At 36.1% G+C, this 17643-nt stretch overlaps 1 protein-coding gene across 1 annotated transcript in view; it reads right to left on the bottom strand.

The window, feature by feature from the left end:
* Positions 1-17643, bottom strand: part of LOC140149971 (uncharacterized) — a 51712-nt gene that overhangs the window by 32116 nt on the left and 1953 nt on the right. Inside the window, 7 exon segments of the mRNA XM_072171973.1 lie at positions 1041-1185; positions 3638-3862; positions 5124-5503; positions 7212-7397; positions 8207-8740; positions 14929-15039; positions 15042-15136. Of these exon segments, the coding sequence (XP_072028074.1) occupies positions 1041-1185; positions 3638-3862; positions 5124-5503; positions 7212-7397; positions 8207-8740; positions 14929-15039; positions 15042-15136 (1676 nt within the window).

Below are 17643 nucleotides of genomic sequence, written 5' to 3'. Positions count from 1 at the left end.
GATAGCGAAACAAAATTGCCTTTTTCATGTGCTTTATTGTTTGACAATTTTTTTCGAAAAAATGAAGACAAATTTCCAAACTATATAATTGAATCTGTATGGTATTAGAGTATGTACAGTAATAGTTTTTGATTGAAAAACATCCCTTTCAGATCATTTTGACCTAAAACAAAGGTCTCCATTAAGGTGGAAGTTAAGTTGCAAGTATCATCAATGATCAATATGGACAGTTACACTCAACAAAACCATTTTAAGGAATTGATTGTTATAAATTTGGTGGAAACAAGTGCATAAGAAAACATGTTTTAAGCAATGGCATAGAATAAACATATAAGCAACATCTTGGCATATTATCATGTAGAAGTACAGGAAAGAGAGTATCTGAATGTGTAGGTCAGTGAGGGAATGCTCATGATTGTAAGGCAAGCTTTACCCAAGGAAGGTACTACAAATACAAGCAGTATAGCTTGTATTTGGCAAATCAATGACCACAATAAAAAGGTGTGTAAGACAAATGAGTATACACAACCATAGTCTAACAGACGATTCACCACATGGCAAAGTTTGGACGGCATCATCTGCTTACGAGGGTCAATCATTCCATCAAGTGTATGCATAAAATGCTATGCAAGTCCACTCTGCACCTTTGTGGCATATTTTTCAAAGCACAGTCTTTGACATCTTTCTCATAAAAGCATTTATAGGCATCATAGAACTATAAACATACCTTTATAAAGAAGAAACTATGGTAGGCACGCAACACTGTGAACATAATTCCACAGATGTATATACCCTCAGATCAGCCCTCATGAATATGCGATATTCTTCACAGGAGCTGTTGGTGCACTATGCATAACACCCATCTTTCTTGCCTCACACATGATAATATACCCTACACTGTATAATATCCTTTCTAAAATACAATATAGATAAGCCGGTTTCAACACAGTTTGGTACAAGGTTAGTCAGCCACATCACAGCAGCAATCAAACTAGTTACAACCAAAACAAGCTTTCCAAACATGGCACTCCTTCTCATACCTTCAATAGCTTTCTTAGTGCTTGCATCCACACACAATTTAGCTGGACTAGGTGCAGGCAACTGTCGCCGTCTCCTTGTTTTACTAATCCACATCCAGCCATCACCACTTGTGATACGGTACTCTTCTCCTTTCCATTTCCAAATCTACAACAACAAAAACAAATAGCATGTTTGGATGCTTTCATTACAGAATCCACTAAGAATTGAAGTAAACATCTCAAAAAAACTAACTATTCACTTTTAAATAATGGCCAATATTCAAAAACAGGCTATTGTATTACAGATCTGTAAAATGTGTTGTAAGCAGAATATATTTCTGCACATTTTGACACCTTATTTGTTACAATAGCCTAGAAAACAATAAAACACCGGTCAACTTAATGTAGTGAGGTCCAGATTTGAAAGTTGCACTTGCAACAATACTGAACAAAAACACTCAGATATCATTACACATATTTCCTTCCATTATACTGAATACAAATCAATAGAATTTCGGACGGGTAACCCGATACCTGTATCAAACATTAAAAAAAATTATTTGTAATATTGTAATTAACAAATTTTTTTTTTTAAAGTTTTAGATCCTAACTTTACTTTCTTGTTATTCAAGGTTGGACCAGAGAAAAACTGCTATTTAAAAAAACCCTAAAAGTTGTGAGGTTTTTATTCAAAGCTTTTAAATATACATTTTAAATACTTTTACTTCTATTGAACAGCTTGAATCACTGCCTTAAAAATACAATCGCCCGTTTTAGAATAATGGCCATTATTTAAGGGGGGTTAGTTACTTTTTTTGAGATTTTTATATGAATACATAACGTAAGGATTTGCATCCACTTAACTAAATTTCATCCATTACCACTGGCATCGGACAATTATGTTGAATACATTTGATAATCAAGCATGGTGATATGAACATCTATGTAATGTAGATTTACTAACCCAGTAGTTAAAATATGATTTTCAGAAGTTTTGTCAAATATTGAAAATCAAATATTATGTTGCACCTGCTACCATTGGACCTCATCAGGATTAACACATACATGAATGGGAAATGATACCAAACAGCAAGCAAGCACAAAACTGTCACAACAAATGCAATTGGGCCACTTGAGTCGCTGCAAACAGTTCCTGGAAAAACTTTTTAAGTGGCCGTTCACAAGAACATTCATAGCATTATTAGTAACTACAGAAACACTTTCACAAGCCTCACTTTTCACACATAAATTAGCATACAAGCAAATACAAAATGTCATACAAGTTACCAGAGGTAACAAAACAAAATACAGGAGCTTCAAAGCATCTATCCTGCAAACTATATTCCATATTACAATGTCACAACATTACCAATCTTTGTTTGACCACTGCTCCAAAACTAAACTAATGTTACATCGATCAATAAACCCCAGGTTAGTACAGTATGTAAAAAACTAGAGCGAAATAAGTTCAAATTTTATCGCTTTTTGGTCATAAACGTTCCAGAAGAATGGCTCAATTGCGATTTGTTATGGCAATAATGCAGAATACATACAAAAGATCTCTTGCAGAAGAGACCAGTAAAGAGTTTTCAGATCGTACTAAAAATATAGAATGCCATACCAAAAAATTTACAGAACAAGGGGATTCTCAAACCACAAGTGTCGCCTGCTTTTACGATAACCCTACAGGTTGACTTCAAATGCCCTTTGACCTCAACATGTGACCTTGAACTACATTAATGTGAAGCCATTTTCAGCCTATTTTACAAGTTGTCTTCAAATGACCTTGAGCTCACTATGTGATCATGAAACCACCACTACATCAAAGTTGCCATAGTGCAGCTATGATTGAAGTCAGCTTGCAACTGGGTTGGAATTTTTCATGCAAGACCATTTTATTCATTTCTTGGTCAAAAATGTGACCTTTTTTTAGTATGAGACCCTGAATTCCACCATTACATTTCAGTTCCGATATTGCAGCTATGACTTAAAGTTTAGTTGCAATTGGATTTGAACTTTTCATGTGAGGCCATTTTAAACCAAAATCACATAAGCGTGCGCTAGTCACTCATTACGCAACACGCAACTAGCGCAAGCACATTGCCTAACTGCGTGCATGCCATTCTATATCAATACACTATTATAAGCCGAACAAACTTTAGTGTCTTCCTGAATTATTCAGGCGACACAAAAACCTTCTTGTACATAAGCTATTCATCATTGTATACGTTGCTTTTTGTTTTGGTTGCATTTATCTGTTTTTTTGTTAGGTGTTTAGTTGTTAGGCTTGGATACTTATCGCATATATTGGCTCCATATACTTCTACACATACTCAAGGTAAATCAATGAACTGGTGTACAGTGTATGCAGAAAACATCACAATCTCTAAAATGCAGTAGTTTGGCTTATAATTGGCGAACATTATTCGGATTTCGTTACTTCGTACATCAATAAAGTCCAAAGGTACGCATTATGCAACACGCAATTAGTGTAAAATGCTGGCCCAACTGCATGCATGTCTTTCTATATCAATACATGATGTTCAGAGACTCATTTTTTCACCAATTATAAAGCCAAACAAACCCCCTCCCACAGTAAACTAGTTTGGCTTCCTTACCGAATGTTTAAGAGGGAAGCTACATTTGACCCATGTGCTTCTGTCTGCATAAATATCATCATATGGATCATAATCTTTCCTCTTCCTGTCTGCTTTTTTTTTCTCTTCCCTCTCCATGGCGGTGGTTCTCATCAAGGTGGTGTGACCAAGGGTCTCTGACCATACAGGGTTGAAGATGACTGGCTTGATTGCACATTCCAAGATAGACAATGCTAGGGCAAACTCCTATATAGTGCAAATATAAAAACAGAATGATTATAGTGCTGGGTTAACCTTGAACCTATATTAAGTGCGGTTTTTAATAACTTGGGTCTCATGGGGTCTCCCTGTTTGGTTTAGGTTTGGCTGGTTTTTTTTCTTGATGTTCGGGGGAGTAAGGCGGTTACTATTAATTACCTCAGCTCCAGCCATATCAGTAATGTCACCCTTGTGAGGTAGTAACTGCGGCAGGGCTTGTTTCCCCTCAGCATTCTTGATTGGCTGCCTTACAACTTTGCCAGGCTGCTCGGACCAACCGGATCTCTTGTTAGCGAGTGCCTGGTTTTTTCACGGGTTTTTTTCCTTTCCTCCTCATTTACTTTTTCGGCTGAAGCGATCAAGTTTGTTTTACAACTCTTACTCCACAAACCATTAGCATTAATCATGGATGCAGCTCTGTTAAAGCACTACAATTAGCTTCACATTCACAATCACCTCCTTCACCAAGTTTCCTCAATGAGACCTCTGAGATCAGAGGATACCGTATTTGGAAGCTTTAACAACACAATGTTAGCTCAATGTTAGGCCCTGGAGACCTGTATGAAAATCATGGGTTCTCATCTACTTTTGCGGGTACAATGTACATGTAATTAAAATACTACAAATAGTTTCAAAATAAGCTAAATTACTTGACAAACTTATAATTCATATTCCAAAGTAAAACCAAAGTAGCCCCTTGGAACCTAAAAATCGCCCCTAAACAAAATACTAGAGGGCTTTTTTGGCTAAAAAAGGAAATACCCCCCTCATAACAAATTTATTTTGACCCCTCGTCCCTGAGAATATACATGTATGAGGACCAAGTGATATCAGTATACCAAGTTCTGGTCCTGTTGGTCCTAGGCCTATTGCTGCTTTAGATGCTGAGAAGCACCATAATGACACTTACATTTTGTGCCCCTAGGGACCATGATCGGTAGGAGAAAATACATGGGATAATACATCCTAATTAATGTTGAGTATTTTCACTAGCTTGTAGATCCTTTTCATTTAATTATTATGGTACAGGTTTTGAGTTGAGTGAGTGCAACGCTCCCGCAGGGCACACCTTAAAATTGCCCACCCGGGGCGTTTTATAGTTCACTTTACAAATCGTCCAGAGCTTAGCTTTTCCACAAGTGCAAATTATAGCACACCTGACAGCTCGCCTTAACATTTCAAGGAGTGCGATTTGTAGCACGCCTTGTATTTTCAGAACTCAAACCATGATGGTACAAATTCTACTTACATGTGGCTTGTTACACATATGTACAGCTTTGATCCAGTTATTTCTATGTACAGCCCAGTTGGTATGCATAAATGGCTTGGTGATATTTGTCTCCAATTGTGTGATGCTCAGGCGCAACGTAGATATTGTGAGAATCTTATTGCCATAAACCGTTCCATTCCACTTGAATTCGGACAGCTGAGTGAGACTAAATTTGTGTGAGAGGTATCTGGTTTTGTCGCGTAGCTCAGCATGCTGTGGTTTGTTGAGACCAAGTCTACTGCAGCTGTACTGATTCTTGTACAGTTTGTAGTTACCTTCCATTCCAAGACGGAAGTCAGAGTCACCAACATTGATAGAGATGTTTGTCAATCCCAGGGATTGGTTTTCTGCCTTTCTACCTGTATGAAGACAAAATTCAACTTGAATAATTTGACTAATGCCAGTTAGGTGATGGTACTGACTGTGGTTCATCCTTTTTGTTAGGCCTGTGGCTTTTCAAAATTTCCCTTATTTTATATTTGCTCTTTTGTTTACTTTTTGACAGGTTGCCATAGATTTGTATTTTGTAATTTTTTTTATTGTTTGCACCTTATGTATAAAATTTGGAGGATATGTTTTCAGTTTAATTTTGCTTCACTTAAGGGATCCAAAATGAGCGTTTATTGCGTTTCGACAGTATTTTTTCTGGGACATGAGAGCACCTCAGACCTATCGAATTGCATTCTGAATACTGAAGCATGTCTTTCTGATATCAAATAATTTTAATTTTTTTAAATCACAATATAATACAAATTTTATGACAAATTATAAAAATTTGATATTTTTCAAATTTTTGATATATAACAGTCCTCGGTAAATTATATAAATCTAATGATATATTCTTAAAGTGTATGTAGCAGGAGGAAAAGCCGACGGTCAATTGAAAATTTTGACCTTTCATATTGAAGATATGGATTTTTTCCCAAAAAGACCTAATTTTTTTTTTTTGGTGTTTTGGGAAAAAATCCATATCTTCAATACAAAAGGTCAAATTTTTCTATTGATCTTCGGCTTTTCATCCCACCTACATACACTTTAAGTATAAATCATCAGATTTATAAAGTTTACTTCAAGTACTGTTAAATATCAAAAATATCAATTTTAATGATTTGCCATAAAATGTGTATTAAATTGCGAATTTCAAAAAATCAAAATTATTTGATATCAGAATGACATTCTTCGTATTCAGAATGCAATTCGATATGTCTGATGTGCTCTAATGTCCCAAAATAAATACTGTCCAAACGTTCATACCCCAGCCCTTAAGCAACTTGAATAAATTGTACATTAGTAAACATGTGATAATACAAGGTGCACAAAAAATAAGTTAATTCAAAAATAATTTTTGGCAACTTTTGGCTATAAATTTTTTCTTTTTATCTCCAACAATTTTTTTAATGGAATATTCAGATTCCTCATGCAATTTCCTTTCAGAACATGTGTGAAAAATACTTTTCTTGTGGTTGGGTCATTATTTAATGTTTTATATTGTAACTTTAGCTCAAAATAAAATAAGATAAATAAGAAAAAGTGTACACCCGATGCCAAAAGACATGACCATACCATGTTGTAAATTGTTTTTTGTTCCCTAATTATACCCAGGTACATAATATTGACAATATTATACATTAACCAGCCCAATGCCATATAGTTATGAAGATACGCTTAAAAACTTTGCCAAAAACCACCATTACCGCATCCGCCTGTTCCTCCACCCCTGACATTTTTCTCTTACATTAATGTGGTTTTTATATTGAAAACTGCATTGTTTTAAGTTTTAGCACACTTAGAGAATCATACAATTAGGCTTAAAATGAGGCATCAACCAGTCCAGTACTAAGACAAGGGGTTGCGAAATGCCAATCAAAATTGTACGGCAACTTTACGGTCATATTTTAGGAAAAATCTCATGTCTGTTCATTGCCAGTTCGTATCGCTTTCATGGTATTCCCGCAGACTGTTGTGCCGTCATGTAGGTTGCCGAATTTTGAACCCGGATCATCGCAAAATTTGTCAGGTTTGTGGGACGATGGGGGTTATTAATTTAAAAAACACATACAAACTTACTCTCAACTCTCTTGATCTCCCCCTTCGCATTGATAACCAAGACAGAATCATCCGAATCCACAGCCTTCCTAACAGGAGTTGAGGTGGAGTAGTTCACAAATGGAGAGCTCTTAGGTGGAGGAGGCTTGTAGTTGGGATTGCGAGAACGTGTCATCACACCATGAGATTCTCCCTCGTCTTTATTTTCTGCAAAATTTGATATTCAGAAGCACACACATTTAATTTATTCAGTTACATACTATACATGTATAGGCCTACAACCTGATGGGCAGTAACAGTCACATTACCAGCTTCTAAAAATAAACTACTCTGATTGGTTACAAAAAGGGGTATATCATATTGTTCCATCAGATATGGTAATAGTCGGTACAGCTGAAAGGGATTAAGCTTAAAATTGCTAAGAGATTAAGCTCTATTTTGATTATAATTAACCAATCAGGGGCTCTCTAGTGCAGGCAGATCCAGCCCAAGATCTGCACTGCAGATCTCTTCACAAAATTGACAGATCAGCCAATCCCTTTTTAGATCTAATTGTACATCTCCGAAAATACAGCAATCAGTAACACTGTTGCTAGCTGCAGCTCTGTTCTGACCATCTCAAAAAGAAGTTGGCATCAATTTTGGTATAAACACAGCCATGTGGAAAATTCCTGTCATGTGGAAATCACAAGCAGTAGTACTCTAGTGCTTAAGTTTATAGATAAGTGTATCCCTTGGGGCATCAGGATATTCCTCAGCTCCAAAGGCAAAATGATTTTTCTCAGTGCCCTCCAAATATCTGATGCACAGTTATTATTAACCTCTAAACAAAGAAACCCATTTTCGGTGCAAATAATGTAAATTTGTAATTACGTAAACCCTAACTTATAGCACTCATCAGACTAATGATGTTTCAAACAAACAGCCTGTTCCCAAATTTTCATTATTGCAGAATAAGGTCAATGAACTTGTACATTTCTACCAGCCTATAATGGAAACCTACAGAATACAATTACCTTCTGTTTTTGTCTCCATGGCATCTGCATTCTTCTCCATATCATCAGCCTTAGCATCATCATCTTTAACACACTCCTTATTACTACTTTCTCCCTCACCATTGGTAACCTTGTCTGTTGTCTTATCCTCACTAGAATGATCTATACTAGCATCACCTTTATCAGCATCCATTTTAGTCTCAGTGTCCATTTTGTTTTCTGATGTTGATGGTGCACTACTAACACTAGCAGTGGCTTCTCCTACTGGTTCACTGCCTTTTGATGCATCCTCCTCCTTATTTTTGGTAATTTCTTCCCCAGATTGGTCAACTTCCACATTGGTTCCATCATCAGCTTTACTAGACTCATTATCAGTCTTTTTATCACCATTTGATTCCTGAGAGTCTGTTTTTATCTCTTCTCCAGTTGTTTTGCCTTCTTCCATGGCCTTCCTTGCCTCCTCTTCATCCTGTTTCTTTTTAGCTTCGTCTTCTTCCTTTTGTCTCTTCTCAGCCTCTGCTTCTTCACGCTCTTTTATGATAGCAAGCAGCTCATCTGTATAGGAGTTGAAGAAATTATAATATTATTAAACAAATATTAATAAATGAAGCAATTATCTAAACATGTTGATGAGACACCCACTTCAGAACAATCAATATGTTGGTATTTATCACATCCAAGTATTTAATACTAAAATAGCAAGTATTTTAATACTAAAATAGAAAGTAAGTAAGTGGTAAGTAATTAAAAAATTACTTATTGCCCCTAGTGGGTCAAAACCGATAAATCGGTAGTACTTTAAAAATTGTGTTGCACACATTGAATTTTGTCGCAAGGTTACCCCGATATGTTTAAAACACATACATTGTACCTTAGTCGTTGCAAACACTGAAATTGAACCAAAGTGTCCTTAAGGGTAGACGAGGTATTGTTGGTCGAAGCAACCAAAAAATCAATGTTCATTATCTAGATCCATATATTATTGAAAAATAACACATTGATGTTTTTCAAAAGTTCATTCTACGAATCCTATACCTTGAAAACTTGTTTAATGTTTTGTTGTTAAGGTGGCTGTGTACTCTCAGACATGCATGTAGTAAAAGTGCAATAACTTTGTAATTATTCATGCAAGACATATAAAAGTATACATTTTTATGAAGGCAAGACATCAATAAATCTTAATATAAATTCATATTTGGGGTAAAAACAACAATTATGAAGAAAATCACAAAAAGTGAGTTTTTGGCAATATTTGTTAGGTACATCATAACAAAAAACACTCTTTCCAAAATATTTTATTTTGTTTTTAGCTCAATCTTGAGGCTCCGCTCCAAAAACGTTTTTTTATTTTTTTTGATATTGGCCTTATTTTTTGAGATATTGACCATATAAGGCATCAAATTGAACTTTTAAAATTCACAAACGCCTATGTGCACAAAATGATGCCTAAAATCGGAAATAGACCAAAATATAAAAAAAAGAGAAAACTGTTTCTTGAGTCGATCATGCTTTTTACGATGATCATATTTGCTTACCTATAGATGCTGTATTTATTGAGTTATCGTGTACCTAAATCGTCTTTTTACCGAGAAAATGAACATTGAAATAATGGCCGTTGAAGTTTAAAGTGGTCACATTTTGCACTTTCATCGAATCTCGCAGGAGAATGCGGCAGTTTTTATTTTTCTACCTTACATTACATAAACATCGGGTAAATCCACGGCCCCTTGAGAAGTTTGAGCGAAATCCATTCATAACTTGATATTTAAATCGGGGAAAGAACTTGAAAAACCCACATTTTATCAGCTAAAACGGAGCCATTTGACCACTAGGTTTTTGTGAAATTAGCGCTTCGTGTTGTTTCCATAAGATGCGCCGCATGCATGCAGATAAGCGTCGCGTATCGTAGCGATTTGTGCGTTAACAAATTGCGTGATACGCAACGCGATGCGTTGTTGCGCGCGTGTACCCTGGCTGGTACAACAAAGATTTTGTTTCCTTTTCAATTTCAAACACGAGTGGAATAGTGAAATAAAATCCTTAAAATATTGCAGCTGGAGTTTACAAATCTGGATTTTCATTCTTTGTATTTATAAAATACATATCAAAGTACAAAAATATCAAAAAAACTCAATTTCGTGAAAGAAACAATGTCTATAGTACACAGCCGCGTTAATGAGTTATGTACGTTTTACAAAAGTGTTGTTGTTTCAGCCCTCTTTACAACATAACTCAAGAACCATTGGACCTAACAAATATATCTGTGATATTTGAATTCTTCTACACATTCGCTTTGAATTGAGCAATGCAGTTTTTGCCAAAGCTCACTACCATTCGCAATATACTGTGAACGACCAAATCGCAACAGTTTAAAATAGTTCATAACCTTAAATATACTTTTGCTTAAAAAGTTACCTTTTTCAGAGTCTTGGTTAGCAGCGACGTAGCTTGCGACACCATCACAGCGTCTTCATTCAGCGTAGTGTTTACAATCCTCCGGTCACATGACCACCTGATGGGTGGTCAAGTGTCAGCAGATCATTGTAGATGGCGGGCAGGTCGTATCCGGCGTCCCTGTTGAGTGTAGGTTTTAGTGTCTTTATCTCTATGGCTTCCCTGATCTTTCTGTTCCAGAAACGATCCTCCCTGCCGATGACTTCCACATCGTCCATGCTGATGTCGTGTTTGTGATCAGCTTTGTGGTCACCGACAGCTGTTCGGTTACGGTTCGCTATCTCTAAGGACCGCTATCTCTAAGGTTCGCTATCCCTAAGGTTCGTTATCACTAATTACGAAAAAGGTCCACTATACCTAAGGTTCGATATCACTAATTTTGAAAAAGGTTCGGTATTCCTAAGGTTCGATATCACTAATTTTAAATAAGGTTCGCTATCTCTAATTTTAAATAAGGTCCGCTATCACTAATTTATTGAAGGTTCGCTATCTCTAAGGTTCGCTATCAGTAATTTAAAATAAGGTCCGCTATCTCTAATTTTAACAATCCCGGTATCCCTAAGGTTCGCTACCTCTAATTTCAAATAAGGTCCGCTATCTCTAAGGTTCGCTATCTCTAAGGTTCGCTATCTCTAAGGTTCGCTATCACTAATTTCAAATAAGGTTCGCTATCTCTAATTTCAAACAGGTTATTATCTCTAATTTATAATAAGGTTAGCTATCTCTAATTTTAAATAAGGTTAGCTATTTTTAAATCACGAGTTCGCTATCTCTAATTTTAAATAAGGTATAGATAGCGGACCTTATTTGAAATTAGAGATAGCGGACCTTTTTTAAAATTAGAGATAGCGGACCTTTTTTAAAATTAGAGATAGTGGCCCTTATTTAAAATTAGAGATAGTGGACCTTATTTAAGATTAGTGATAACGAACCTTAGGTATAGCGCACCCTAATCAAAATTAGTGATAGCGAACCTTAGAGATAGCGAACCTTAATTAATTAGGGATAGCGAACACTAAACAAAATTAGTGATAGCGAACCTTAGGTATAGCGGACCTTTATTGCAATTAGTGATAACGAACCTTAGAGATAGCGAACCTTCAATAAATTAGTGATAGCGGACCTTATTCAAAATTAGTGATAGCGAACCTTATTTTAAATTAGTGATAGCGAACCTTATATCAAATTAGTGATATCGAACCTTAGAACTAGTGAACCTTATTCTAAATTAGTGATATCGAACCTTAGAAGTAGCGGACCTTTTTTTAGGTATAGCGAACCATTTTCTCTATTAGAGATAGCGGGATTCTGATCTCCATAGACTTTACACGTTAGTGATAGCGAACCTTAGAGATAGCGAACCTTAGAGATAGCGGTCCTTATAGAGATAGCGGGATGTCACCAGCTGTTCGGGTGGTGGTGGTTCTAGTATGTTCTTTGAACCGGGTGCCAAGATTTCTACTTGTCTCGCCAACATAAGTGTTCTCACATTCGGGGCAGCTGATTCTGTAAATAACACCACATTTGTTGGTGTTGGGGGTCTTGTCCTTTGGGTGTACTAAAAAGGATCTGATGGTATTGACCGGTTTGTGATAAGCATTGACCCCGTGGTCACAGAAAATGTAGGATAACTTTTCAGAAAGTCCTTTGATGTATGGCAAGGGGACGTTGATTTTACGCTCATACTGTCCAGTTGTTTCCTTGCGATCTTTCTTTTTCTTTGGTTTCAGGGTTTTGAACATCCAGGACTTATAGCTGTTTGCCTTGAGTGCAGTTTTAACGTGACCGGAGGATTAATTGTAAACACTACGCTGAATGAAGACGCCGTGATGGTGTCGCAAGCTACGTCGCTGCTAACCAAGACTCTGAAAAAGGTAACTTTTTAAGCAAATGTCAAGAATGAGAGTCCAATATCAGTATCCATGCTGCTTAAATATACTGTTTATCGTGCAAGCTATATGATTGATAGTAATGTTTTCAAGTCCACATGATTTACATTGTATGTACCGTATATAATGTATTTGAGAAAGAACTCCTAGGAAATTCAAAAATTCAGACTGTATTTTTAAGAAATGAAACGTATGTTACCATAAAGTGACTATAAACTGTTGAGCAAATTATAGCCGCAGGTGCACTTGATTTATTTTAACTTTATTAACATTATTTCATTAACACATTTCCAACATACTTGTCAGGCCTGAAGCTAACCTACGTGACAGAAACATATATGTTACCATTAATTTTAAAACCCTATTAAAATGTAAGTACTAAAACTGTGCCCGATTACATGTACCTGTGTATTGTTTTCTTATAACCAGAGAAGATGAGATAACGCTACCATGCATTTATAAGTAGTGATGAACCAATCCACCCTAGATCGGAAATTGCCGATCCCCGATCCAAAAAATTTCAGATCGGCCGATCCCGATCCAGATCTGATCCACGTTAGGGCTATGTTCTGACTCAGAATGAATGACGACTGTGACACATTTTAACACTGCCATATGTATGCTCAGTAGCTCTCAGTAGTACAGTACATATATTGAGTATTTTATCTTGAAAGAATTACTTGATTTCCCACAAAATAACTCTTTTATGACAACTTGCGTTGTTGTAAACAAACATGTGTACCAAGTACTAATCTGGTAAATTCTGGCTTGCTTCTCAAAGTTCGTTAACCCGTGTACCATGAACTCGTGAACTTGCGCAGACATGGTGCGCAGTAGCATGTTTACGATAACAACAAGCTCACACATACAGCGCTGCAGCGTAAAATGCGGAAGTATATACAGTCATGTACGAGGCATTATAGGGTTAATTATGTGATATAACGTAAGGTTTATTGTTTCTTGAACTTTGTAACTATTGTGGGAACACGTCATGTACTTCAGTATTTATTATTATTTCATTGTTTTTAACATCGTTCAGGTCGGAATATATCTTTTATCAAACAATGTTGGATCGGTTCACAGGATCGGTAATTGAGGGGATTATTACCGATCCCGATCCACATCCGATCTGGCCAATATCGGGCCAATATCGATCCAGTTCGTCACTATTTATAAGTACTTAGGAAAGAAAATTACAGAAAATAACCTCAATGAAAAGTATTGTTAAGTTTCATCTAAATTTTCCATTCTTTTTTGAGGGAATCAATTCCCCTTTTCCAAAAGTTTCTTTTTGAACTAAAAGGCGACATTTTTTGCATTTGTTTTATGCCAAAACAATTGGTTTTTTAATTGTTAACTAAAGAGCTTGCAGTACTCCTTCAATCTAATGGTAACATATGTTTCCCTTAGTAATGTAAGTTTTCCATAGACGACACACGGGTACCGTATTAAACTATTATTGAAATTTATGTAAAAATAAATGTACCCATAGACAATGTATGACATTTGAGTCATATTTTTGGCACCAGGGGACCCACAGGCCCCAAAATGACAAAATCACACTTGCGGTTGAATAAATGACCAACTTTGGGAGCTCATAACTTTAAAAGGAAAGCAGATATCTGAAATTTAGAGCCAGATTCTGAAAATTTAACATAAGATTAGCTAGAATGCAACATTGCAGCTTATCTGTTTAGAACAAAAAGTTATGAGCGACCAAAGTTGGTAAAAATCACCAATGACACTAATGATCACAAGTGCCAAAAAAAAAGGGGGGGTCCGGGCCAAACTTCATTTCTCACAAACGACATGGCTTACATGTATGAGGCCAAATTTTTATATGGTTTCATTGTGGCCACAAAAGATTATTATATTCTGATGGAATTTCATCAAAATTTGAGAGGGTCAGTTGGGAACTTTTCCGAAAATTGGTTGATTTGACATGATGAGTGGGCACTTCTGTGTTTGGGCTTTTAGCCCATTCACTCATCCTGAATTACTTGCTTTAGTCATGTATAAGAAATGTAAAGTGTGTATAAATGTACTGTTATTTTGTTACTTTGTATTTTGCAAGTAATTCAAATAAATATTATTATGGACTGACCCTATTTCTAATATGTTCTAATGTACAATGTATTATATTGTCTACCCACCCTCTCCATAATTAATGAATGAGCTAATTTGTATTTAAATGCTAATTAATTATTCAAATATATTCAAGGCAAAAGTGCGCAAAATAAAAGTACCCTGAACATAAAATTTATGCACGGATTTTTAGCACAATATTCGCAAAAATTACATATTGATGAGCCTTTTCTGTCATTTTAGCTCATTTAAAACTTTATTGATTATTGATAAAAACACAAAGATACAATGAAAATCTAAATTGGCACATCTTACCATTGCTCCTTTGAAGTGCCGACTTCTGATTGCCTCTGGTACTGTTTGTAAGCTCTTCTGTTTTATCCATATGCGCTAGAATCTCAGTCTTGGATTCTAGCAAAGCCTGAATAGATCTCGCTCCCAGTGGATTGGGTCCAATGTATGTAGCAGCTCCTCAAACTGCCGCCTGCTGCTGTAGTACCGCACATCATTATCATCACTCTCACTTGGAAATGAATGGAGAGGAAAAATGAGCACAGTTTAATATGCAGCTAAGATAAAACATGTTTTAATCTACAGGCTTTCTTTCATTTTACCTCATTATTTTGGTTTAAAATGGACAGGAAAAACTTCCTGAATTAACATTTAAACCAGGGCTATTCGGGCCACTTTTTGATACATTGGATTTTATTTTATTTTTATGACATTGGTTTCTTTCTGCAAGTTGCATCTTTTGTTAGCACCTTTTAGCCCCTTAACCATGAATTTTTATTATCTTTGTGAAAAAATATTGTTTTCATTAAATTCATTTATACGGTATTATTTTTTTGATAAATGGGTGGCCGATATAGCTTGATTATTCTACATTTCAAATACATCACATATGATTCACATTTTGGAACAAGCTTTCCAAAAAGGTATAATAGTTTTGCTTTTGAACTTTTTGCTTTATTTTGCTTGTTAGTTGCTCACATTTGATTTTGTTGAGTATCCCCTGTACACGCACTTTCAACAATTCATTGCAGCTCAGTTATCAAACTATAAAATATTCTAATGTAATATTTTTGTGATTTCTTTTATGAATTATGTTATGTAACACCTGAATTACCATTTATTTGTACTATTGAATTATATTATTACCAGAACCACTCGGTATAAGCCCCCCGATGGCAGATTTCACTTCAAAAATGGGGGTGGGCTTTTAAACAAAAACAATCATCCCCCATTTGTATGCCCAATGTACCAGTAATTTCGATCATCTGTGTCAATTGATATTTTTTTATATTTGTTCTTAAATATGAGAGCAAAGCATTGATAAAAAAAGAACTTGGCCAAAATTTAGTACCGGTACTGGGCTTATACCTGAGTGCACCCCATGTTCCCAGAATGTTTTGAAAAATAGGGGGTGAGCTTATAGCCGAAGGTGGGCTTATACCCGGGTGGTTCATACGGTATTTATATTTTGGTAATTCAAATAAATATTATTGGTGGCATGTCGTGAGTTGGGCTCCCCAAAAGGGTGGCGGAATAACACTTTTTCGAAAACTGTGCTACGAATTTGATTGCAACTTCACAACCCCTTGTCCCACAGCAGTGGTTGATACCTCATTTTAAGCCTAATTTTATAGATTCAGTGTAGAGAAGCATTAACTCACACAGTATTCTTTAAAAAGATGGCATCACTTAGAATGGAAAATCCCAGGGGTGGCAGTGCACACGGATGCGGTGCAGGTGGATGCGGTTATGTTAAATACATTATACATGTACATAGGATATAAATGGAGTGATTAAAAAATTCATTTTTGATGAGGTCATGTGAAGTACCAACATGTACCGTATTCATTCCAATAAGTGCCCAGGGCGCTTAACAAAGTCATTTTGGGTTGGCGCTAATTTTTTACCTGGTTTTAGTCATCAATCACCGTCTGGAAGTATTTAGTTACTCTCAGTTAGTGCGCCCTCATGTGTCTTAATTTAATATTATATTGACAAAAAATTTTGAGGGCGCACTATAAAGATGGCCGCTGCAGCACCAGAAAAAAATACGAATTTGAGACAGAATTAGCTCAAACTTGGCCTTTTAAAGGCATTTGCAGGTGGTTATTGTGAAGTATTTTTAATATCTATACATCTATGAAATAGTGTCATAATTTAATTTTGGTGAACATTTTGGATACTTTTGATGCTCAATTTCCCTGTATGAGCTTTTAGTATATGACCTTGAACCTCACCCAAAAAAAAAGTAGCCAGAGTTTCTGACCATGACCCACCTATCCTGAAAATCTGAAGTCAATCCGTCCATCCGTGCCCGAGATATAGCATCCGGACGGAAGCACGGACATTGCAAAAACAGTATGCCTCGCGGTGGAGGCATAAAAATTGAACAATTTACATGTCAGAGAAGCAATGGAGATTAGAAGACGGGGCACCAACACCCTAAACAGGGAGGAGGGCACCTACCTCTTGAGTCATGTCTACGATCCACTTCTGAAGTCTGCAAAAGAGACTAGGAATACCGGAACCCACTCAAACTTGTTTGCCGGGAAAGTGGATCAGATGACCAAAATCAGTCATACCTGATGAAGTCCTTCGACGCATAGGACGAAATATTGTAGTGAGTTAAATTTCACTTGGTTTCGAAAAGCAAAAAATCCAAAATGTCTATCACATAGTGCAATCCATGTTCCACCAAGTTGACACTCGATTTAGCTCAAAAGCAATTTGTGTGTAAATCAAGACCATCCAAAACAGCTTTCTTACAGTAAAGAATAGGAGGTCATCTGGGGTCACATACAGTAGTGTACATTGTATGTGCCTGTCACAATTTCACACACAAAATTTTGGTCAATTTGGTGACACTATTTTTGTCTGTAACTTCAAAAGTATATGCACTAGAAACATGATTGACCCCTTATTGTTTAGGTAATTTGATTCTCTTTCAAATGAAAGAACTTTCAGCTAAAAATATTGAACTTCAAAATTTTATGAACATACCTACCTTAGGCAACATAA

Source organism: Amphiura filiformis, chromosome 4, assembly GCF_039555335.1.
Source record: "Amphiura filiformis chromosome 4, Afil_fr2py, whole genome shotgun sequence".
Taxonomy (NCBI): domain Eukaryota; kingdom Metazoa; phylum Echinodermata; class Ophiuroidea; order Amphilepidida; family Amphiuridae; genus Amphiura; species Amphiura filiformis.
The sequence above is the reverse complement of the archived record's forward strand: the minus strand, read 5'-3'. Positions and strand labels throughout refer to the sequence as shown.